The sequence below is a fragment of the Neopelma chrysocephalum genome, unplaced genomic scaffold (genome assembly GCF_003984885.1).
Source record: "Neopelma chrysocephalum unplaced genomic scaffold, ASM398488v2 Primary Assembly neopelma1_104, whole genome shotgun sequence".
NCBI lineage: Eukaryota > Metazoa > Chordata > Aves > Passeriformes > Pipridae > Neopelma > Neopelma chrysocephalum.
The window spans coordinates 2481338-2506511 of NW_020897768.1; the positions used below are offsets into that span (position 1 = coordinate 2481338).

General features: G+C 40.9%; 1 protein-coding gene across 29 annotated transcripts in view; it reads right to left on the reverse strand.

Moving 5' to 3' along the window:
• Positions 1–25124, reverse strand: part of KHDRBS2 (KH RNA binding domain containing, signal transduction associated 2) — a 380194-nt gene extending 355070 nt beyond the window's left edge. For all 29 annotated transcript variants that reach the window (XR_003536306.1, XR_003536303.1, XR_003536310.1 and 26 more), the window contains exon 1: positions 24944–25124. Coding sequence is in view for 2 of the 29 variants with exons in the window: in XM_027696003.1 (XP_027551804.1) it covers positions 24944–25034 (91 nt within the window). In the remaining 27 variants the exon portion in view is untranslated. The remainder of the gene's footprint in view (positions 1–24943) is intronic.
• Between the last annotated feature and the right edge of the window lie 50 nt (positions 25125–25174).

Consider the following 25174-nt stretch of genomic DNA (forward strand, 5'->3'; position numbering starts at 1 on the left):
AAAACACCTTTCCTCCACCCCTCCCTTCCTCCCAGTCTTAATTTTTGTGGAGGAATACATTCAGTGCAGGTGGCTCAGCAAGCAGCTGCAGTTTGAGCTGCAGGGTGAGCTCTGGGTGGTGGAGCTCAAGGCAAGAGCCTGTGACCTGCTGACCCTTTGCACAACAAAGGGCACCTGTGGCCCAGCCAGGGTACCCAATACTCAGAGACATGGCAGGAAACGAGGATTCCAGAATCTCCCACGCTTAGAATGTGAGGGTATAAAAGCCCAGGGTTTCCTTTGTTTGGGGTCCCTCTCGGAGGCACCAGCTTGAGCCGTTACTTTGTTATCACATCATGATTAAATTATTTTAAGGATCCAGACATCTAAGACTGTGTGATGGGAAACCTGGAATTAAGCCAGTAAGGAAACCTGGTCTGACTCTGTGAGTCTGGGGGTATAGCTGCAAAGGGGCCTTGGCCCCAGCTCAGGTGGTGCAAGTGTGACTGGCCAGAGTGGGTCCGGGAGGGTCGGACAGAGGAGTTTTCTTAGCACTTTATTCCCGATTCTCTTTGGCGGTTTTGGACCCCAGGCAAGGCCGCGGCAGGAGAAAGGAGAGAAAGGGGGAGCCTTGCCGCGAGCACTGCACCCCCGTGGAAGATGAGAGCACAGCTTCGGAGCACACAGAGGTTTGCCGTTCCAGGTTTGGGGAGGGAGGGAGAGGGGGAGGGGGACGGAGCAGAGGGATGGGTGTTGAGCTGGCCATGGGGGTCCTTCGACTGGCGGGTGGGAGAGCAGGGCTGTCCCGTATGAAACATCACATCACATGTGAGCAGTGCACCTGGAATTTGTGGTAACACAGTGGGGGAAGGATAAGGTCTGGGTGGACAGAGGTTTCTTTTGATTGATGGGGGTCCCGGCCAGGCTGGGGCCTTGTAAGGTACCTCAGCCTTGGACAGGTACGGGGGCCAGAACGGTTGGTCGGTTTGTTTGTTTGTCTGTTTGTTTGTTTGTTTGTCTATTTATTTCTTTCGTTTTGGCTCTCCTGCGGCTACTGCCCAGGTTTGGCATGTTCTGGATATATTTGCTTTGCTCTGTTACAACCTGAAAGAGTGGGCAGGACAAAGGGTTGTTACTGGAAATAAAAGACCTGCCCAAATCGTTCTAACAGGAACGTAGCCTATGTACCCCTGTGTGGTTGCGAGCTATGCTGGCGAGGGTTCATGCCTTCGGTAGGGTCGCCCATGCCAGACAGGTCAAAACCATAGGACCAGATAAACTACATCCCTGGGCAGGATGAGCTCATTAGCCTTCTGGCAGTCATCCTAGGAGAAGGACAACTCTCATCCCAAACCCGGGCAGATGGAGCTCGCTTAGCCCTGGAAGGCCATCCATCTCAGAGAAGGTCACTCTAATCAAACCTACGTCCTGAGGACCTCGCTGCCACCGTCCAAGCTTGCTCGGCCCTGGCAGATGAACCTCAGGATTAAAGGGTGGGTTCAGTTCCGCGCATACTGCATCTCACCTAAAAAATCCATTGCGCAGGCTTGAAGGCTTTACCCACATGCAAAAAGTCCTGCAGCGACGGGCGAGGGTCGAAACGGTAGGTGAAAGATGCACTGGGAGCCGCAGACTCAACCCTGCATACAGGCGGTTCAGGATATTGGTCATTTGAGACTGACGGAGATGAGAGTCTCTTGGGGCAGCACCCTGAACGACCAAGCAGCCTTTTCAAGGACAGCACTGCTTGCTCCACTCGGAGAGGGGCCTAGAAAAGGTGGCCTAAACAAAGCTCATCTCCACCTTCACCCGGTTGGTTAACCGCAGACCGACGGGCATCTTCTTCCAATGCGGTCGCACAAAGAGCAAAAGTCAAAGGCATGCACCTGCCTCCAAAGGTGTACTCAAATTAACTCTAGCATGTTGGAACATCAGAACCATGCTCGATTCTGCCAATAGTGGACGTCCTGAGCGACGTTCTGCCCTAATTGCCCATGAACTGGGTCGTCTCAACATCGACATTGCTGCTCTCAGTGAAGTTCGCCTTCACGAGGAAGGCAGCCTCAGAGAACATGGTGCCGGTTACACACTCTTCTGGTCAGGTAAGCCCAGAACCGAAAAACATCTCTCAGGTGTCGGCTTCATGATCAAAAACTCCATTGTCCCTAAACTCGAAAATCTGCCGACAGGTCACTCTGACCACATTATCTCCCTACGCCTTCCACTAAACAACAAGCAACACGTTGTCATCTTCAGTATATATGCCCCAACTCTCCAAGCTGACCCTGCTGAAAAAGATAAATTTTACACTGACCTGCGCTGTCTTACCCAAAAGGTGCCCGCAGATGATAAGATCATTATCCTTGGTGATTTCAACGCCAGAGTAGGTAAGAATTTTGAAGCCTGGAAAGGAGTATTAGGCAAGCATGGTGTTGGAAACTGCAACGATAATGGTCGACTTCTGCTAGAATTCTGTGCGGAGCAACAGTTCACCATCACCAATACTATCTTTCAGCAGAAAAATAGTCTGAAGACAACCTGGATGCACCCCAGGTCTAAGCATTGGCACCTCATTGATTATGTCTTGGTGCGACAGAGAGATGTCCGCGATGTCCTCCATACCCGCGTGATGCCCAGCGCAGAATGTCAAACAGACCATCGGCTTGTGCGCTGTAAACTCAACCTTTATCTCAAATTCAAACCCAAAAGGGGCAGTATCCCAAGGAGAAGACTCCAAGTTAACGATCTCCAATCAGCCACAGTAAGAGAAAGATTCCAGGCAAACCTTCAAACTAAGCTTGATAACCATTCCACAGATTCTGCAGATTCCTCTCCCGAAACAATTTGGCAGCATATTAAAAGTAGCATCCTGCAATCCTCTGAAGAATCCTTAGGGTTCTCCCTCAAGAAGAACAAGGACTGGTTTGATGAAAACAATCAAGAAATCCAGGAATTGTTGAGGAAGAAGAGAACCGCCCACCAAGCACACCTTGCACTGCCTTCCTGTCACGCTAGAAAAACAGCCTTTCGTCTTGCTTGCAGCAAGCTCCAACAGAAACTCCGTGACATCCAGAACAAATGGTGGACCGATCTAGCTGCAAAAACTCAACTATGTGCAGATACAGGGGATCACAAAGGATTCTATGAGGCCCTGAAAACAGCATACGGGCCTACATACCAAGTCCAAAGCCCACTACTCAGTGCAGATGGTCAAACGCTTCTGACAGATAAAACCTCCATTCTGAATAGATGGTCTGAACACTTTCAGACTCTTTTCAGTACCAACCGTGTAGTACAAGACTCAGCAATTCAGTCCATCACACAACAACCAGTGAAATACGAATTGGATACTGCCCCCACTCTAGGAGAAACCCTCAAGGCCATACAGCAGGTGAAAATCGGCAAGGCAGCTGGGGTTGATGGAATTCCACCTGAAGTCTGGAAACATGGGGGCCTTGCACTCCATGCTAAATTTCATGAGCTTGTGGTGCGCTGTTGGGAACTAGGCGAACTACCTTCAGACCTTCGTGATGCAGTCATCATCACCTTGTATAAGAAGAAAGGTACTAAATCAGACTGTTCAAATTACCGTGGTATTACTCTGCTCTCCATTGCTGGCAAAATCTTGGCAAGAATACTCCTGAACAGACTAATACCCGCTATAGCAGAAGAAATTCTACCTGAAAGTCAGTGTGGCTTCAGAGCCAACAGGAGCACCACAGACATGATATTTGTTCTCAGACAACTGCAAGAGAAGTGTAGGGAACAGAACAAAGGTCTCTATGTAACCTTTGTCGACCTCACCAAGGCTTTCGATACTGTGAGCAGAAAAGGTCTTTGGCAGATTTTGGAACATTTAGGTTGTCCCCCCAAGTTCCTTAAAATGATCATCTCACTTCATGAGGATCAGCACGGCCAAGTCAGATATGGCAACACACTTTCTGAGCCCTTTCTAATAAAGAATGGTGTGAAACAAGGCTGCGTTCTCGCTCCTACCCTATTCACAGTCTTTTTCAGTATGATGCTTCAAAGGGCCTCGGCAGACCTCGATGATCAGGACGGTATCTACATTCGATATCGTACTGATGGAAGCCTATTCAACCTAAGGCGACTGAAGGCCCATACTAAGACCCTAAACCATCTTGTCCGGGAGCTGCTCTATGCTGATGACGCCGCCCTTGTTGCCCACACAGAAGCAGCTCTGCAGCGTTTAACATCCTGCTTTGCAGAGGCTGCTGAGCTCTTTGGGCTGGAAGTCAGCTTAAAGAAGACAGAAGTTCTCCATCAGCCTGCACCTCAGGAAGTCCCCCACCGTCCCCACATCACCATCGGCCAGTCAGAACTCAATTCAGTCCAACAGTTTAATTACCTAGGCAGCCTCATCTCCTCAGATGGTAAGATTGATGGGGAGATAGACAATAGGTTAGCGAAGGCATACAGTGCTTTTGGAAAACTCCATAAACGAGTTTGGCGTAATAAACACTTGAAGAAAAGCACCAAGATCAGTGTTTACAGAGCCATAGTGCTGTCTACTCTTTTATATGGTTCCGAATCATGGGTCATCTACCGCCACCACCTGCGTCTCCTAGAACGCTTCCATCAACGCTGCCTCCGTACAATCCTTAACATCCATTGGTCAGACTATGTGACCAATACATCTGTTCTCGAACAGGCAGCAATTACGAGTATTGAGGCCATGCTCCTGAGAACGCAACTGCGTTGGGCAGGGCACATCTCTAGGATGAAGGACCACCGCCTCCCTAAGATCCTGCTCTATGGTGAACTTGCCACTGGCTGCCGCAAGAGAGGAGCTCCAAAGAAAAGATACAAGGACTCCCTGAAGCAACAACTCAGCCTCGGGCATATTGATCACCATAACTGGTCCACTCTGGCCTCTAATCGGGAGGCCTGGAGACAGACCATTTATAACGCTGCTGATGCTTTTGAGAAAGCACGCAGGATCACTCTTGAGGAGAAAAGACAACGCAGAAAGAATCGAACCTTGCAGAATATACCATCTAAGGAGTCTTTCTGCTGTGTCTTTTGCAACCGGACTTGCCTTTCTCGTATTGGCCTTTTTAGCCACCAACGCGCTTGCATGAAAAATGGGTAGAGCCCTTCCCAAATCTTCGTTCGCGAAGCCTAGCCATGATTCCCGATTCTCTCCATCCTCCCCCTATTGGAGAGGCCCGGGCCTGGGGTCAGTTCATCACAGGTTGTCTCTGCCGCTCCTTCTTCCTCAGGGGAAGAACTTCTTATGCTCTCCTCCCGTTCCAGCATGTGGTCCCTCCCATGGGAGACAGTCCTCCATGAACTTCTCTGACACAGGTCCTTCCCATGGGCTGCAGTTCTTACAAAGTGCTCCATCTTGGGTCCCTTCCACAAGATGCAGTCCTTCAGGAACAGACTGCTCCACTGTGGGTCCCCCATGGAGTCATGAGTCCTGAGTGAAAATATGCTCCTCTCTCCATGGGGCCACAGGTCCTGCCAGAAGCCTGGTCTGGTATGGGCTTCCCACAGGATCACAGACTCCTTCGGGCATTCACCTGCTCCAGCGTGGGGTCCCATAGGTTGCAGGTGGATCTCTGCTTCTCTGTGGACCTCCATGGGCTACAGGGGCACAGCCTATCTCACCATAAGCTTTACTATAGGCTGCAGGGGAATCTCTGCTCCAGTGCTTGGAGCACCTCCTCCCTTCTCCCTTTCTACTAACCTTGGGGTCTGCAGAGTTGTTCCTTTCACATTCTCACTCCTCTCTCCTGCTGCACTTGCACAGTTTCCCCCCCCCCCCTTCTTAAATACATTATCCCAGAGGCACTTCCACCACTGCTGATGGGCTTGGCCTTGCCCAGCAGCAGGTCCCTCTGGAGCCAGCAGGAATTGGCTCTGCCAGTCACAGAGGAAGCTTTTAGCAGCTTCTCAGTCACCCCTGCAGCAGCTTTCTGTTACCAAAACCCTGCCACACAAACCCAATGCATTAGTACTTTAAAAAAATCAAGAAAATACTTGTATCAAACAAAGAATATACAGGGGGAAAAAATCTACAGGAAGTTAAATGATTACTGTGAAAGTAGGATTTTAACTATTACACAAAGATGTATTATTAACAACTCACGAGGAACAGGTTGTGTCAAATTAGGCACAGGCAGACTTCTACTGTTTTACTTGTCAGACTTCCTAATTCCATTAATCACACAGAGATCATAAACAAGGAAAAAGAGTCCACTCACTTATCTTCACGTATTAGCATGTGTTCTCCATATTCTTTTTACTTAATATACTCACATTTGGAATCCATATAGGGGTAACATTCAAGATTAAGGCACTTTAATCAAGACTCAAATATTGGGTCCAATGCCACTTAACATCACCTGGATGATGAGAGATTGCTCTCTCATCAAGTTTGCAAATTATACATAAGTGGGAGGAGCAACTGATAGACGAGAGCATTGTGTTGCCTTTCAGAGGGACTTCAACATCCCACAGAAATGCATCAACATGAACCTCCCAGTTCAACACAGGGAAGTGCCAAGTCCTGCACCTGGAATAACGCCATGCAGCAGTACAAGTTGGAGGCCAAACACCTGGAAAGCAGCTTTGCAAAACAAGATTTACTAGTTCTAGAAGACACCAAGTTGACCATGAGCCAGCAACATGCCCTTGCTGCAAAGAAGGCCAGCAGCCTCCTGGGCTGCATGAGGAGGAGGACTGCCTGCAGGTTGAGGGGACCTTTCCCCTCCGCTCACCACTAGTGTGGCCACAAATGGAGTGTTGTGCCCTGTTCTTGGCTACCCAGTCCAAGAAGAGACACAGACGTACCGGGGAGTTCTACAGAAGGTCACAAGGGCAATTAAGGGAGTGGAGGATCTCACAGATGCGGACAGGCTGAGAAATCAGACTGTTTAGCCTAGAGAAGACAAAGCTCAGAAGGAAATCTCAGCAATGTACATAAGTAGCTGAAGGGAGTGTGTAACCCAGACCCTTCTCAGTGGTATCCACTGTGGCATGGACTTCATGGGAAGCTTCCATGAAGGATAAAGAAGCTAGCTGGGAGCTTTTCCAGAACACTGTCCTGGAAGCACAAAAACACTTCATCCCCTTTAAAGGTAAGGGAAGTAGGCAGAACAAGAGATGCCCTTAGCTCAACTTTGAGCTTCTGAGTCTGCTTAAAACCAAGAGAAGCATACCAGAGACAGAAAAGCAGAATACCTGTTAAGAACTACAAGAGCATTGCCAGAGACACAGTTCAAAAAGCAAAAGCTCAGCCCAAATTGAAATTGGACAGAGATGTAAAAAACTGTAAGAGTTCTTCAGGTACATAAATAGAAGGAAGTGAAAAACATGGTCTTTACATGAAGATGCACTCAGCTTCAATCCTTCTGCATATGCTCTGCACCATTTGTTTAAAGGTAGAATAATGTGGCCATGATTATGCTCCTTGATGAGCATCAACAACAAGCATTCTAGTAAACAACACTAAACTGTTAGAGAATACCATGTTTTCAGAGTCTGGGAAAATAAAAATATATAACTACTGTTGAAGCAAAAAATTTCCAGGGACAGACAAAGCCTTTCTTCAAATGAAGCTGTGTAGCAGCCATACCATATCAATGACAAAGAAATGCACAAGGCCATATGGTGCTAAATATTCCCACCTGGGTCCTCCGTAAACCTTCCCTGAATTGTCTTTTCCCACTGAAAGAGCAAGTAGCAGTAGCAAGATAAAAGTGCCAGGAATAGGTGTTATAAAAGTACTGGAAAAAAATCACTAATAAAAAAAAATCTTGTCTTATGAAGAAAGCTGGAATATTAAGGTGTGAGTAACAACCAACAAGGTAACATATACCAACATGACACCATCTCCCAGAAGGTGGTTGGGCACTGGAACAGGCTCCCCAACGAAGCAGTCACAGCACCAAGCCTGACAGAGTTCAAGATGTGTTTGGACAATACTCTCAGGCACATGGTGTGACTCTTGGGGATGGTCCTGTGCAGGGCCAGGAGGACTTCTACGATCCTTGTGGATCCCTTCCAATGCAGGATATTCGATGATCTTCAGCTAAATCATTTAATTTATCATAGAGAGAATTTAATGGCAACAGAATAACAATTTTCAAGAAAAGTGTAGGTCTGACTTTTGTCAAGTGGCAAAAAGTCATGTCAGGTGTCCACTTGCGTGGCACACTCTTGCATATCACTGTTAGCATCTTACATTGTAAGATGTATTTCAGAACTTCTCTTGCCATTCATGCAAATTTTTTTCTCTTGCAGCTTCCATCACATTACACTAAAATACACATTAACAACTCCCCTGCTTCTTGACCTTACTGAAACCTTATTTTTGTCCCTAGACTTTGCTGCTGCTACTATCTTTTGTAGACTTTTTTTGACTGTAAAGAGCCATATGAGGATCCCTCCTCCCCTATTCCTCAACTTTCTCACCTGTTCTCTTTTTCTCTTGCAATTTATTTCAGCTATATGCTGTCTTACTTCCTTCATGCTTGTACTCTTACACTAGCTTCCACTTCAATTATTTCAAGCTTAATTCTCTAGCTTGTCTCCTATCTCACTTATGTTGTCTCCTCTATTATCCCAACCTGTAGTAGTTGTTTAATGATTACTGTCAACCCCCCCTACTGCCATTCTGCACCTCTGACTACCACTCAAGGGGTTTGAGGTTTTGTAGATTTTTTTTTTAATAGTGTTTATTCACACAATTCAATTCACATGGACTTACCTGCTCTTCAGAGCATTCATTCAGCTAAGCTCTGGTGCCTTGGAAACATGCTGGTTTTCTCTGCTCTAAAATTTCTGTTTCCTAAAAAAGAAACTGATAATATCCAGCCCAGCATTCTCCCTTCTTTTCCTACTGTCCTGCTAATACATTATCAGTTTTCTTTGCTGCAACCCTGTAAATTAATAACTTGAATACATCAGTGTTTATTTAACTGGAAAAAAAACAGGATGCTGGTTTTAAAAGTACATTTGCTAAGTATGCAGGTTGTTACTGTAGCTTTGCTTAATTTTCTAAGGTTGTAAAATTATTACCTCATCTCTGAAAATAACAAACAAGAAGACTGATGAAAGTGATTAAGATACATGTTTTACAACAATGTGTATGATATTTGTTGATGTCAAAATACCACGTGTGGGTGCACAAACGGTATGAATAAAGTCAAAAGTGGGCAGAAGCAGCTTGTAATTTAAGAAAAAAAGAAATGTCTAGAAAAACATGACAGTATTGTTGCAAGAGGTACATTAAGAATGACTGGATTGTTTTGCAATACAAAGAACAGCACAGTCTAGATCCCGTGTGAGGGCAGGAAGGCCTTCCTATCCAGACTGGGATGCACCGGTTATGGGATGGTACACTTGCAGAGATAATCAAGAACAACTTCCAAATATATTAACCAAGAGAAGAGATGTAGAAATTATGGTTTCAGTACTAAATTGGAAAAGACCAAAGGTTACCAAAGCAAACAGACCTATTACGGACGGCAATGGAAAACATGTTCATGGATATGTCTACAGGGAAGAGCTCAACTGAACTGAAACTTTGAATGAGCAAGGAATATGAACAGTAGCATTTGGGTACAAGACATCTTCAGGACAGAATTCAAAGCTTGCCGGTGGCATTTACAGGCAACTGTGTTTTGCAATGATCAGTTTCCTGACAAACAACAAGTGATAAAAACATTCATATGTACTACCACACTATATTCACATAGCATCACATGATATAGGAAAAGCACAAGAATTACAAAAAAGAACAATAAAAAGCGCGTAAATATTAACTAAGAACTTTCAGGTGCAAGATCCTCACTAAAAGGTGGAAAAGACTGAGTAACTTATTCTCCATATGTACATACACAGTAAATAGTAGATACTAAGACTCTTTTTCCCCTCTGTCCACTATACAGTTTAAGAAACAGGCTTCCATACATCCAGTTCCTGGGAAGAAATCACTAGAGGACTTTTGCACCCAACAGGACCATTCAGGGAGGAACCATTAGACAGATGGCACCCAGAAAAGATGGTTAGTGGACGTGGGTTATTCAACCACTTCGAATGAAGCAGTACCAATAACCAAAGAGATTATGTATTTCAACCTCTAAAGAAAACTTTTGTTCACTAGCACTAATTATTCCTCAAACATGTCTTCCCGGATTTTCTCAAAAAGGCACATGCTGCATCATCACTGTCTGATGTTCATTCAATTTACTAAGAGCATAAGGTTATTTCTAGAGTTCCACACAGAAATAACAGACTTAAACATGAGTTATGACTCAATTCAAGCACGTAAGAACAATCTTAAATGTTAACTTTAAACTCTGAACTGAACATCAATACCTATGTTTCCTAATGTCTGGTTTGCTTGTAAAGTTGTACAAAACAGCTGAAAGATATCCCTTTGGGAATGAACCCAAATGGATATCAAAGACTTGACTTTTTTCCCCCCTGAAGTTGTCAGGTATTTTTCTTAAAGTGATAGCAATAATGTTATGATAACTGAGATTAGCTGGCACCTGAAAACTATTTTTTAAAGGTCTCCAATAAATTGTTGCTGTAAAATGGTACTATTTTTCTTTCAGAATAACTCTTACTCACAGTAAGATCATTATCTTGGCAGTACTGAGACTTGCCTCTGGACCAAACATCCTTTCCTGGTCTATGCACCTCAGGCTATAAACATTTAAATCATGAGACATGGGGAAGTTTTAGAATTCAGAGGTCATGAGCTTATAATGGCCTTTACACTACTCAGCATTCAAATGAGGGTCTTTTGTCAGCCAGATGAAAAAGCACCCAATTTAATACTGTAGGCAACAGAGATGTCTCATGGTTATGAGACAGTTTTACCTTAATTCACTCACTTTGTCAGTGGAAAGAAATGGACAGTGAACTGCTGTCTGGACTGAAAGCTTCCAGGACAAACACAGGGTAACACCGAAATTTGTAATGGTTTAAGTTACATCCCCCAATAATGAATTAATGAACAAAGCTGGTGTTAAAAAAAGTATCCAAAACTTCACGTCTTGGCAAGTGATCAGCTCAAAAACAAGTCTTCAGTCTTTCAAAATCTAAAATCACTTTAATATCACTGGCAGCATGATGCACAAACTGTAGCTGAAGGCAGAAGCAGTATAATGCAGATACTCTCAGCAGTTTTGGAGTTAAGAGAACTTGCTTTTACTAAGTAGCATTGTCTTACTTAGCAAAAATATGTAAGTGATAAATCATTAATTATTTAATTATTTAAGAAAAATTATTTAATTTTCCAATGGAGGGACACAATAACATTACTAATACTACTTTTGTTAAGCTTTGGGAAAGGCTTAGATGTTGCTGTCCTCTGTCTCTACCTGTTGGCAGATACCCCAGAAGACATCTGTGCAATAGAATCAGGAGTATTTTCAGAGTTCGTTAAAAAAAATATGTCATTTTCAATCGAGTAGCAAAAAGAAAAAACTTGCTCAAAATACCTCATTTATTTCCTCTCATTCACACCATATATATTTTCTACCCAAATTCCAATAGTCAGTGGCATATTCCTCTGTGAAACATTTATGTTTGAGCTCAGGAAAGTAACAAAATACTCTCAAAGCAAAAATCCACAACATTCAAGTGTGGTTCAATTATTTTCCCTGACAAACTATATTGTGGACCAGCAAAGTAAAATATGCCACTTAAAAAGTACAGATTAGATTTACCTACTGTCATTCCGATTTTAAAAAGACCAGACACTTCTATTAAATACAGCAATGTCATAAACAGAAAACAGTTAAAATATTCAAATTCAAACAGAAGACTAGCTTTAGCATAGGAGGAAATCACTTTTAATGATGTGACTGAAATTTAGCATTTTACTCTACATTACCTTTTTTCTTTAAAAATTTAGTACTGTAAAATTTATTCCCAGCATATAGGCAGCCTTAACAGAATCCCCCCCCAGTGCTGCTGGCTACAAAAAGAGTTACTTGGGACAGAAATTTAGCATGTATCAGCCATTTAACTCTGGAGTCTGGACTTAATTTTTGGCACAGTCTTTCTTCATGCACAAACCCCACATATGCAGCTAAAATGTCCAATGGTAACCTTCTTCCTTACTGCACTGGAGTGACATCTGACAAATCTGACACAACAGACACTCAACCAGGTTTTCACTGACTTTCCTCCTCAGGAATTTTAGAGGCATATTTTAGAAAAGGTTAATTTTTTTCCCTATTAATTTTACCAGAAAGCTTCAGATTTTCCTATCTGTGCCTTCTGTTCTGAGCTAAGCAACATCTGAACTCATTATTTTTATTTGACATTTATTATCTTCTTAAATACTGTCATACTTAATTGCACCACTCCTAGACCCTGATAGAACTCGGTGCTTTCTGTAGTGCAAGAAGAATATCAAACAATTTTGAAGCAGGTTTCTTGCCATAAAATGTCAGTGAGATAATAGCCCCCAAAACCCATCTTCAGAAGCTCCTGACATTTTTAATAGTTTTCATTTAAGCCAAGCAAAGGAAAGAAAACATGAAGCTTCTAATTTCTAAATTCCTGTTATATTTTTCTACTGTACTTAAAAGAAGATTGACAATGTAGAGCAAGGTGAACATTACCTAAGGATAAAGAACACTTTTTTCAAAAGTATGAGGACTAACCATCATAGGGTAAGAGAGAAACTGAAATTCAAATCTAGGGAAAGATACTCAGAAGAAAAAAAAAAACAAAAAGCAAACATTGAAGACTTAATATTAGGTTTCAATGAAACAGCTTGAATTTGGTATATGAACAAATCCTAACTTGGGATTGTAGCTACAAGAAGGTGCTCTATAAAGAAGCCAAACCTCATACTAGAGGAGTTTGGAAGTTAAAGAAAAAGATCATGAACTCCCCTTTAGATAAACTACACAAAACCCCAAGGATTTGGAACATTCCTGGAAAGAGTTGGAGAGCTGGTTTAAGACTCAAGAAACAAATGCAGGATGTTCTGGAGAAAAATTAACACAGTAAATTGAACAGAGATCACTGTAAAAAAGAGACAGTAAATAAGCTGTGTGCCCTACAAGACAAATGGAAAGGTACCAAGGTGCCTTGGGATAGTGAACAGTGTAACAAAATCCCACCTCATCCAGATATCTGAAGCAGCCAATGATGACTACTCCTGTCCAAAGTACACAATAAGCAACTCTAAAAACAGAGTAATGAGAAATTTCCATTTTCTAAGTATTCTAGAATAAACATGACCAAAATGGCCTCATGACATATTGGAGAGTACTGAAACAGCCCATCTGCAACAGTTTAAGAGCCAACAGCTTCTGTATTTTGGGTGTAATGAAAACAAAGTGTTACTATATGTAAACAGAATTCAATAGGAGAGACAAAAATCAAACTAGATGGTGTTCTCATCTGAGCTAAACGTGACCATAAATCAGCCTGGAAAGATCTGGCAGTTACAATTCCTCAGAAATTGAGGAAAAACAGAGTTAAGCAAAAATCAAGTTTAAGCTATAAGACTTCATGGTTGGGGGTTTTTTCTAGATGATTTTTCTCCCTTTCCTAAAACAACCTAATGAGAAGATATGATGCATAATACAATCCTGCATATCAATTTTATTAGCTTATTAATCTGCTGTCTCTGACATAAGATGTTCTGCAGTAATCCATAGTTCAGTGCTTTTGTTTATGTGACATATAGGGAAGTATGGCTTAAGATGGATCTCAAATAGTCAGTAACCCCAACTTAAAAAAGTGAAAAAAATAATCTTAAAGTATGCATCTTAAAAAGATTCTGCAGTTTGATTCTGATTCACTGTTAAGGAATGGTACAAATCATGAAGAAATTGTCAGCAATTTCAACAAAAATCTGAAAACTCACACTACCAGAAACTAATTCAGGAAACTATCCCAAGAATATTACATTTATATAAGGGGAAAAAAGTGACCAAACACCACAATCTGACTTGGAATGCTAGATGTAGTCAATATTTCAGTTAAGTCAAAGTGGTGAATCTATCCTTACGTAATTCTACCTGATATAAATCAAAATTTAAGTTCATAGCTCCTACCTCCAGTACACTGCAATGTTTGCAGGCTCTATTATGTAAAGAAAGATGGAAACTCTAAAACGTCGATCTGTTCAATCTTACAATACTACCATTTAAAATAAAAAGCATAATTAAACTGTTAACTGGCTAAGCATAGTATTCCAAAAGGACTGCAAATATGTCAAGGGCAGGGAATATCTCAGATGCTGTTTAGTATAAAATTGGGAGAATCTCTGCAAAATAGATTGTTGTTTTTAAATACTGCATAATTTAATATATATATGTGTATGGCAGATACCTGTAGTGTATCTCTGAACACATGAAATACAACAGTTTCAAAATTGTCATTCTTAACAGAAGGTTTTCAGAAAGAGTTAAAGTTCATTTTAATTTTTCTTAAATGACTAAACAGCATTTTCAAATGCTTACTAGCCCCTACTTTTATCTATCCATTTTAATTGAATAAAATTTAACTAAAAGCTTCCAGAAGTCCTTATTAAATGTTCAATATTTTGTGCTTTCATCAGTTTCTCAGAGCTAAAATAACAGAATATTTTTCACCTGTTAAATTGATATTTTTTTCACTTATCTTCTTCTCTATACCCTTTTGTGTACCACTACTCCCTTTTCTACTTCCTTTACAATCTTCCCATTATTTTTTTGTCCTTTTTCCACCTTTCCTCCCTTTTCCCTTTTGCCCACTCTTCCATCTCTCCATCCTACTTTTTCATTATTTAAAAAACAAACAAAAAAACTTTAAAGGCTGTGAGAAGGGACAGAGTTGAATTCTCAAGAACCAGAAAGTTCCAGCCAAAAGCTGGTATTAGTTTCTAATTATTTTCTATTTATCTCCAAATCGGGACATCTTAGTGTTTGGATGGATGCAGAATCACATCAAGTTCATGCTTGTGTCTAAACAAAAGCTGCTCCATTTCCACTTTCTGATGAAGACATCTCATTCCATTTCCACCAAAAGAAGCACTTGGATAGCTGACAGTACAAACACTCCTTATTACAAAAAAGCATTGTATCAAAATATTTCAAGCAAAAAACTTAGTCCTCCCTTCTCCCTTGCATCTGACATATTATTTCAGATTATTCACATACGTTGGAGCAGCAAGAGTATTTTCATGCTGAATAGACAGTTTGTGTGTTCTAACAAGCTAGTACTGTATGAACACCTTTTTGCCATGCACAACTCAGCATAAACAATTGTATATCCAGGTTACCTCGAAGTTTAATCTTCTGGAAAATGAAGTGTAACGAAATAGGTAACATGAGCACCTGTTTTCCCACTTTCCCTGCTGACCTAGGATCCCTTTGCTTTTCCACTGATGAGTAAACCATTCTTTACAGGCTTTTGCACACTCTGATCTGTTGGTGTTTACACTAAAACATTTGAAGCAAGCAAAGAACAACCACTACAGTAACAGCAGCAACAGCATCTGGAAGACCTCTAACAAATCAAATAGAATAAATTACAGGGCATTCTGCAATAGTTTATTTACAAAGATAGAATTATCTTGTTAAATAGGAGTTTGTAGGATCAGGAAAAAGAGTCCATGCAATATAAGAATTGAGTTTGGTGGATTACCTGCCAATGGCTTTTGAGCATAACAATAAACTGATACAAGTCATATATTTACCTGGATGTGGTGGTTTGGGCTAGGCCTTCCTTGGTGACCAGTTTGTAACCAAGGAAGGGTCCAGATTTACCCAGTATTCCCTACGATTTTTACGTAAGCCAGACTATAAGAAGAGAGGAGGAGAGGCCTTCGCTCTCTTTTCCTTCCGGCGGCTTGGAGGTGCAGGTTCCCTGCTGTTGAGTCTGCCGTGTTGGGGAGCGAGGCCTGGCTAGGCCTTGCCGACCTTGGGAGACAGAGGTTGCCGGCGATCGTTCCGGAGCGACTCTTGGTTGTCCCAGGAGAGTAGTGAGATATCTTCTTTGCTAACTCTTTTGTTCTTTAGTTACTAGATCTCGGGCTACTGATTGGGATATATATATATATATATATATATATATATTTTATTTTAGTTTTGTTCCTTTTCCCCTTCCCCTTTCCCTTTCCCTTGTGAAATTGTATATAAGTGTAAATATATTTATATATATCAGTTTGGTTGTCCTCTCTCTCGTTTTCGGGTTTTTCTTAGTTTTTTCTCCCTCTTCTCCCTGAGGTTTTTTTTTTGTTGGGGGGGGGACTTCTGGTGGTAAGGTTTGGAGACTTGGCAGGGAGCCAGCTTCAAACCATATCACTGGATCTACGAGTATGAGGAGGGCGTTATTTCAGATTTAACAATGGGCTAAATCGCACTATTTTGCATACGAGTATTAGTGAAATAATTTGAAATATATATCTGTGTGAAAGCTAATCTATTAGATAGCTCTACAGTCCTATGGAAGCACCAGGATAATAAGCATCATTTACCAAAATTAACTTGCATTTTTCTACTGAACAGCTATCTGAAGACAGGTAGGAGAAATGCCTCTTGGATTTCTACATTTTATCAGGTTTTCATTTACCTTCCAAACATCAACAGAAGACACAGCAAGTCACTTAAGTTTGGTGCTTTCAGCAGAACTGGAGAAAAATCAGTTTTAGCTGGAAACAGCAGAGTCAGGGAGCCAGCTTCATAGCTGCAGCAAATCAGCATAGTCCTAAGCATTTAGGAAGAACAAAGTCTCACTCTTTTCCCAGCTAGAGCTCACCCAGACAACACCAAAAAGTTCTTTCCAGAATCTCAAAAAAGACAAAATGCAAGAAACAAGTCTGCTTAGAAAAATCAGCAATATGAGCCTACATTACCAGAAATACGAAGAATAAAAATTTACACTTGAGAGAAAAGTTAACTCAATTTTTCAATACCGAAAAGCTATTTTAACACATACACACCAAGTCCCTGATTTCATGGCAAGTTCTCTAACTTCAAGCATTGGAAAGAGAGCTTTGAAACACACATTTGAATCCTAGGGAACATTAAACCTGGGGAATATGCCAAATGGGGATTTGTTTTCTTTTCCAGTGCTCACACCTCTTAGGAAAACCATTTTTCCTCAATTTGCCGTGCTGCTCTTTGGAAGTTGACTGTTTATGAGCCAGGGGCCTTGATCCCTGCTTTTGCTTTTGTTGAAGACACACCTGTCTTCACCAGTTAGCAAATCTAAACTGCTTCTACTATAAAACAAGTAGAATTTCTTTTCCAGATCCAAAGGAGAGTTAAAAGGAGGAATGCAGATTTTAATAAAACTTTTACAGACTAGCATAAAGTATTACTTTTTCCAAGTTACATCAATTGCCAGAAGTCAAAGTACTTCATGAATCAAAACCTTTTGAAGTTTACATCTCTCAGTGTAACTCCTACAATAAGAATTAGATGTTAGAGTATTTGATGAACACTTCAGCAGGTGCAGAGAAATTCTAAAACAGCAGTGACCTGCCCTGTCCCTTTCAGTCTTTGCATCATGCTAATCCAAGAACAACAAACAGGAATGCCCAGTGCAAGTAGAGCATTTGAAGTTTTTAAGATGTCTTTGGTTATATCACATATGATATATGTAACCATTTATGTGGCTATTTATGACCATTAAAACTTTGCATCATCTTAATTAAAAGTGGATGATCTTCAATATTACCATATTATCATTATTATAAGTTTCACTTGATACTTTTTTCAGCATTCAAACTAAAAAATTCCCTTCCAACAACAAAAGTTGTGAAATCAGGAACAGGCATAACTTATTGCAGGAGGGGTTTGGAGGTTTTTAATCTGCTGGAAGTCTTAGATAATTCTTCTTCATAGTTTTTATTAGTTCCAGCCCTTTTTAGGATAAGGAAATAGCTGTACTCATTTCCAGCAGGATTCTAATTAAAATGTGACAGGATTTACAGAGGACTGTAATAACCAGGATTATTTTTGCCTGCAAATTTAAAAATAATAATTTCATATTAAAAGTAATAATAATAATACACATTTCTTATGAAGCTCTTTTCACTTAGAGATCTCAAAGATTAGAATGAAATTCAACATTAGTCTACATCTTACAGATGGGAGTTTTAGAATGTATTCATTGCAGGTATATAGTACAGGTAAGAAACAAGTCAAAACTCCATGTTCTACGCAACTCAGATCTTTACACAAGTATTAAGGATTTCCATTTCTCTGGTCAGACTGCACAGTCCTTATTTGTTTATACAGCCAAAGACTAAACTGCACCATCAGTAAAGTTCCATACTTTACACACTTCATTTTAAAAACTGTCTGCTTCCTTGCTTATTCTGATACAGCGCACTGATGCCCATCCAAGGACCAAAAAATGCAAGGTGAACAAAAGATGAACGCATACCTTCACCCTGCTTAGCAGGAACCATCTGCAAAACAGCTTTTGTTTTTTTCTAGCATGTTTGCTTTCTTTACACCTCAAATTCTTGATGAAAATACTTTTCCTATTTCTTATTTTTAAAATATTTTAAAGAACAATATATATTCTTGTGAGGACACTGACTTTTCCTTCACATTCAGCAGTTTGTTGGAGAGAAGAGCTTTAAAATTGAAACAGTTAAAAACTGCTTGTTTTTGAAAAGGCACTCTTACCCTGAAGTGCCACATAACTGCAGCAATCCTGCCGATCAAAAAAACAACCGTTTCATATAAGCAGAATGTTTAACCTACGGTACAGCTGCAAGGCACAGAGAGGCGTGATGTATTCCTATTTTAATAAAACTTGTGAGAGGAACTACCAAACAGCAGGTACATTTATGCCTTCTAAAATAAGACCCAACACATCTTGCACTTTGAGCTTGAAACCCACGTCCTCACATGTCATGGAGGAACTCTTTCACTCTCATGACACTGCTTTGGTGGGTTAGGCAGATGTTCAGCCTTTATTAATAGACTCATGCAGTGGTCACTACTGATCCTATCAGATTTTAAAGACTACTAAATAGCCCAGCATGCTCCAGCAAATCTGCCTGTCAGTATATATTGTCTGCATATTGCCTACGGGAGAAAAGTATGCATCCAATGAACACAAAATTGATACATCTGTTGGGCCAGACAAGCCCTTTCCCAGAAGGTGTCCGGATATAAAGCTCTATTTTGGCATGTGGAGCCCAATCATGCCACCTCCTGGCTAGGAATGGCCACTCTATTCTACACATTATACAGGTGATCAGTGCTTGGGAAGTTAACAGTTGTCTGGAATTTTCTACTCAGTTGTCCGGGTATTCTGCCTTCTCCTGGTACTGACTGCAAATATTATCAATTTTAAAAATTCTTGAGTTTAAAAATATCTACTTAAAAGCACGAAGGAAGAGAGACGGACAGTTACAGCAGGTGCTCCCTGAATGAATACACCAAGGAGACTATATATGACATAAATTTACTGAAAGAATTCCCAGGACAAACCAAAAATTTTCTTCTCCTTCCAAGGAAAACATTCATGTTGCCAGAAAATAGCATACTTTGTTGATGAGGCTCTGGCCATCCAGATAAGCCTCAGCAAATGTCTTTGACCTTCCCTTAAACAGTTGGTACTAAATTCTGCTATTTGCACTGAATTGCACCTTAACCAGCTCCACTGACTCAAGCACTATTTAAAGAACGAAGCACCTTTTTTTTTTTAGACAAGGGTATCAGAATCTAACCTTCACTTACTGCACTTATATTGCCATCTCTTTGAAAAACAATTTACTGTGTTTCAAAGTACATGTTTTCTAAGATCACAGATCAAATGGTCCTAAGCTACTTCAGATGTCTGAAAGGCAGTTTTATTCTTTTTATTTTTTTAAATCACATCTATCATTTGTTTTTTCTCTCCTCTTAACCAAGCCTGCATTTTATGACTAAAAAGTTGGGGTCAATATAAACACAATGGTTGCTTTGTTACACTCATTCTAATATTTTATAGTATTTTTGTTTTCCCTAAATCCAGTTATCACTTGGGATTTATCTGCATTACATTCTGCAAGACAAAAGCACTTCCTCAAGCTATGAACGCATATGTTGTTACATCATGACAAAAAAAATCATCTTTAAAAAAAATATAAAAAGCAAAATGCAGTCAGTTCTAACACCTGCAATATATTCTATCAGTTTTCATGATTATAAGTCAATTGGCTATATCAGTCAATATATCATATTTGTATTACAATGACTGCCTGATATCCCACTAATGGCAACAGAAAGATTCCCATTAACTGTACTGAGCTTTGAACCCAAGTCTGGAACTGCTAGCACATCACTACTTTATAGAAATCATAAGTACCTTGTGTTCATCTAGAGTTTGCACTTTTTATTGAAAAGGCTCCAACTGATCAATATATAAATCTAGTTTCTAATGAAATCAAGATATCCAAATTACACACTCTGAATATTAGAGTGTTTTCTGAGTCAATCTACCAGTTATTTACACTGCATTTCTTGAGACAGCAAAGCAAACTATGATTAATACCAACTATTTTATGAACACAGATTTCGTCTCACCTGATGTAAACATCAGGGAAAAAAGAAACAATAAGCAGAAAAGTGACCGTTCATAGATTAATATTAATGTATGTACTTATATAAACATTTCACATTAATCTTATTTTAATCCAAAGGCTTGTTTAGACAAGTAAATTAATAAATTTGCAAGCATATTTTCACAAGTAGTTTTCAATGAAAAATTTGATAAAAATTAAAAAGTATCAGAGGCCTGATTTTAGCAGGTTATAGGCTTGAACAACAGCCTTTCACATTTAGGGTTAAGGATATGATTACCATATACTGTATTTCCAAGACAAATAATTTTCATACAGCAACCTTATTATTATCCCAAGTTTTTAACAGAAACACACACTCATGAACTAAATCTGCCTTCCTATATGAAAAGCAAATGAATCTCCAATAGTCCAAAGAAATCCAAAACCCACACAAAGCCAAAATATTACTTGAAATCCTGAATATAAGACAAAATTAATTTGCATCAACAGTTTTATACTAGCTGGAACAACTATTGCAGGTTTGCATGAAAGACTGTACTAATGCTCACTGAGTGCAAAGGCTAATCTTTTGAATAATTATATCCCATCCTACAAGGAGCTTTATGATGCTGAGCTATATGAGTCTAATTTACACAACTTGGAGGTTTAACAAACTCATTCTATGCCATGTGGAATAATCTAGAGACTTAACTCAAGATTAAAATTAAAGGCCCAATTCTCAATGCCTTCAGAATGCCAGCTGAAATTCTGAGGTCAATTGTACTATCATTATAGAGAGAAATTAGCTACCTCATTACCCAAGTAATACTGATATTTCCATGGGGAGAGATGCTCTTACTTTGGTCAGCTCTTTCCAATAGGTCTTTTTCCTCTACATTAATATTACAAAACACTTAGCTGGCTTTAATAATACAAGATATTCCAAAGCCACACAAATATAAATAAACACATATGTATATAATTTGCTTGTACACAAAAGTATATAGACAATTACCTGGCACTTCAGCTTATTAAATATAATGCTGACATAAACCAAATTTTGAACTACCGAACAGTTCCAGTTTGTTGTAGCTTTCTGTGTCATCCACACCTTCACAGCTACAGTCACATACTTATTTTTATATCCATAATCACAGACATCTTACACAAAACAATAAATATTTACATACGTGCAAAAGTAACAGACAGAAGCAGGAAGCAGCACCAGAACAGAGGCGCCTTCAGTTCTCCCTGGAGCTCTAGAGCGTGCTGCGGTATGAGCACAAGTTGGGTACAAAATACACTGCTCAAGAACACGCTCTTCACTTTTGACATTTTCTATCTGACCAAGCATCAGGATAACTCCTGACTAGAAACAGTACAATCTTACCTAAGAAAATATCTACTGGTAATCAATTTACAATAAAATAATTTAAAACTTTCCATGAGACACTGGGACTCTTCCACGTCTTATAACCATTTGGTTCCCAAAATAGTTCACTTGATAGAAAAAAGCCCTTTCCAACAAATGGAGACTTGTCTATTATTTAGAGTTCAGCTAAAGAGGTCTTTTGTTGTCCTTACTGACTGGACTATATTATCAGAATAAGTATGTTCATTTTGCTAAAGTTTGAAAAAACTTATACAGACTGAGGCAAATACCACCAACCACTCACAATTCACAAGTTCTTCTAATAGATGACTTATAACCGACTTTTCTAATAGTGCAATAATCATGTAGGATCTACTTCTATATGAAACAGATAATGACCCAGGGGGAAATAAAGTATCTTCTGATTAAGGCACTCTATTAGTCATTTGGAGACAGGGTTCACAGTCAGAATCCACCACAGATTCCCTCAGTGATTTTTTGAGAAATTGTTTTATGCCTTCATTTTTTGTATTTAAGCAGCAGTAGTACCTTTTTCCTCACCTTTCTTTGTGTTGTTTGCTAAGTATGCAAATTCTCTACCACAGTAAATGTCCCTTTTTGGTGGGTTTTAACACACTCAGGTAAGGACTAAAGTAAATCAGTCCTTAAGGATGATTTCTATTCATCCCTCAGTGGTGGGGGGTAAATAGCTACTGATTCAAGTATTCCTCTGACATACATCAACCTGCAGGACACACACCTACATATTAAAATCATAAGTAATTTGTGGGGTTTAATATAGGTTAAGTAAACACAAACAAAAAAGCCCATAGAACGAAATCAAACAAACAAAAAAATTATTGGGGAAAAATGGCAGGGAGGGGTTTTTTTACCTTTACAAGTAAATCCACTGTGGCAAATCAAAACCATTTTTCTGGAATGCTTATCATTTGTGTGCCCTTCTGCGGTTTCACACAGCAGCATGTCTCTCCTCAACCTCAGGTTCTAGCAACCGACATGAAACAACACAGCACTTTCAGAGTAAATGTTTAAGGCTCTGGACTCTGAAGCAAAAAATCTTCATATCTACATTTACGCATTTTATACAAAATGTAGTGGCAATCAAAAAAGCTTAGGACACCATAAAAATAACACCTGGCTGCTATCATTGTGGATGTAGCTGATCGCACACATCACGTTCTAAACAACAGAAATCCAGAGTCTGGAAACACTGCTTCGTCGTGGATATAACCTAGAAACCCACTACTACAGACATCCTTGCACCACAATCCCACGTTCTTCTGGTACCCAAATAAAAATTCTGCCTATTCTATACATTTCTCTTCTATTTACACCCAGCAGCAACCAGTGCATTGTCTTGTTTCCTTAAGTAGTTACACTCTTACCTTGCTGAGTGTTTAAACAGTCATCGTATGTTAGACTCTAAAATAAATCTCTAGAAAGCTTGACAGATGGTGTTTTGAAGGATAATGCCAGGTACCTGGCGTGAATCTGACATTAGCATTCTCTCAGACAACTCACCTTCATCTTTTAAAAAAAATCCAATGAAATATACGTAGTCCTAGTTATGATAAGAAGGAATGAGAAAATAATTTATTGAATCACACATTTGCCCAAAACACAATTTCCGCATGAACTTGACACCCAGAAACACCTATTTTATTCTCCTTTTTGTACTTTACTTGGCACGCTTTCGGTTTTGTCCTTCCTGCATTTTCCTCCTTTCCCAGGCACACTTGCACACTCTCAGCGGATACTTCCCCCCTCTGGGAAAAGATCGAACTGCAAGGTGCAAAAAATACATTCCTCTAAGAAATAAGGACTTTGTTTACCATATGATTATTAGAAAAACAACTGTAAAAAGCAGCATGGCTGCCTCTTCAGCAGCAAGGCAGCTATGACGAAAGGGTACTAAATGTATTGGTATTCACACTGAATTTCCAAGCTATCAAACAGGGGCACTCTAACAAAACCTGGACTCAGTATCTTCATTCAGAATCAACAGAACATACATTAAGGAAAGACAATATAAAAACTGCTGACAGAGAAAGACACTGCTAGCACAGTAAGTTTGAATTAGTTATGATTTTCCTTAAATCATAACAGAATTTGGGAAATTATGTACTGCCTCTGAATGTGAGTTTGTTTGAATGTGTGACTCTTTTAAGGGCCCGACCACACATTTCTTTGCCTTAGTCCCATTTAAGAGCTTGACAGGTTGCTTTATGCATCATTCTTTACTACTTCTTTTCAACATTCGCTTCCAAGTTTAACAGGGATTTTAAAAATAACTATTATGAAGCTCAGAAGAAAAACGTGCATAAAGGGAACTTACTGAATTACACTTCTGCAAAAGTTGAAATTCTGTACCACAAGGCCTGCACTCAATCACTGTACTGAGCAGTTATTAAAAGACTAAATTATAAACTTTTTGAAAAACCTCCAGCTGAATTAGTCCAACTAAAGCAAGGAAAGCTGAGCGAATTACACTGAATTACAAAATATTACGACCAGCATATTCTGATCACCTTACGGAACCCAGAGAAAAATCATCACGCCCTGGATGAAACAGTATCATGAAATTGATAAGCCACATCCAATCAATGCCTGACATCGCGCAGTCAACTAAAACAGCGACGCATAAACAGCATAACAGTATTACGATATAAACCTTAGTACTTCAGCACGGAGAACAGGACATAACGAGTTTAATGAGACGCCAGCATCTGTCTTTGTGCAAGTGAAGACGGGCGCCAGGGGAGCGCTTCCCGCACAGGCGAACCGGCCGCGGCAAACCCGCCGCACGGCGAGCGAGCCCCGGCGGCGGGGCGAGAGGGGAGCGGTCACACGGGGCCGCTGCCGCCGGGGCTCCGCCGGACGGTCCCTGGGCGCGGGGTCCGGGGCGGCTCCGAGCTCCCCGTCCTCTGCCATCCCTCGCCCACGCGCAGCCGGGTCCCCCCGCGGGCGGCTCGGGATGCGCCGCCGCCGCCCGCCCACAGACCCCAGTTCGCCCCGCGGCGCCCGGAGCCAGAGGAGCGTCCCGGCTGGGAGAGAGCGGCGCGGAGCCTCACCGTCTTCCAGGAGACGCATGGCATGAACAAAGCAGGGATCCAGGCTGTCCTTCTCGGCCATCAGCTGGGGCAGGTACTTGTCCTGCTCCATGCCCGCGGGCACGCCGGGCGGGCTGCGCGGAGTATCCGCTCGCCGCTCCGCGCCCTCGGCCGCCGCTCGCCGGTGGCCGCCCCGCGGCCGCCCCGCAGGTGCCGCCGCCCCTCCCGCGGCGCGCGCTGCCCCTGGCCCCG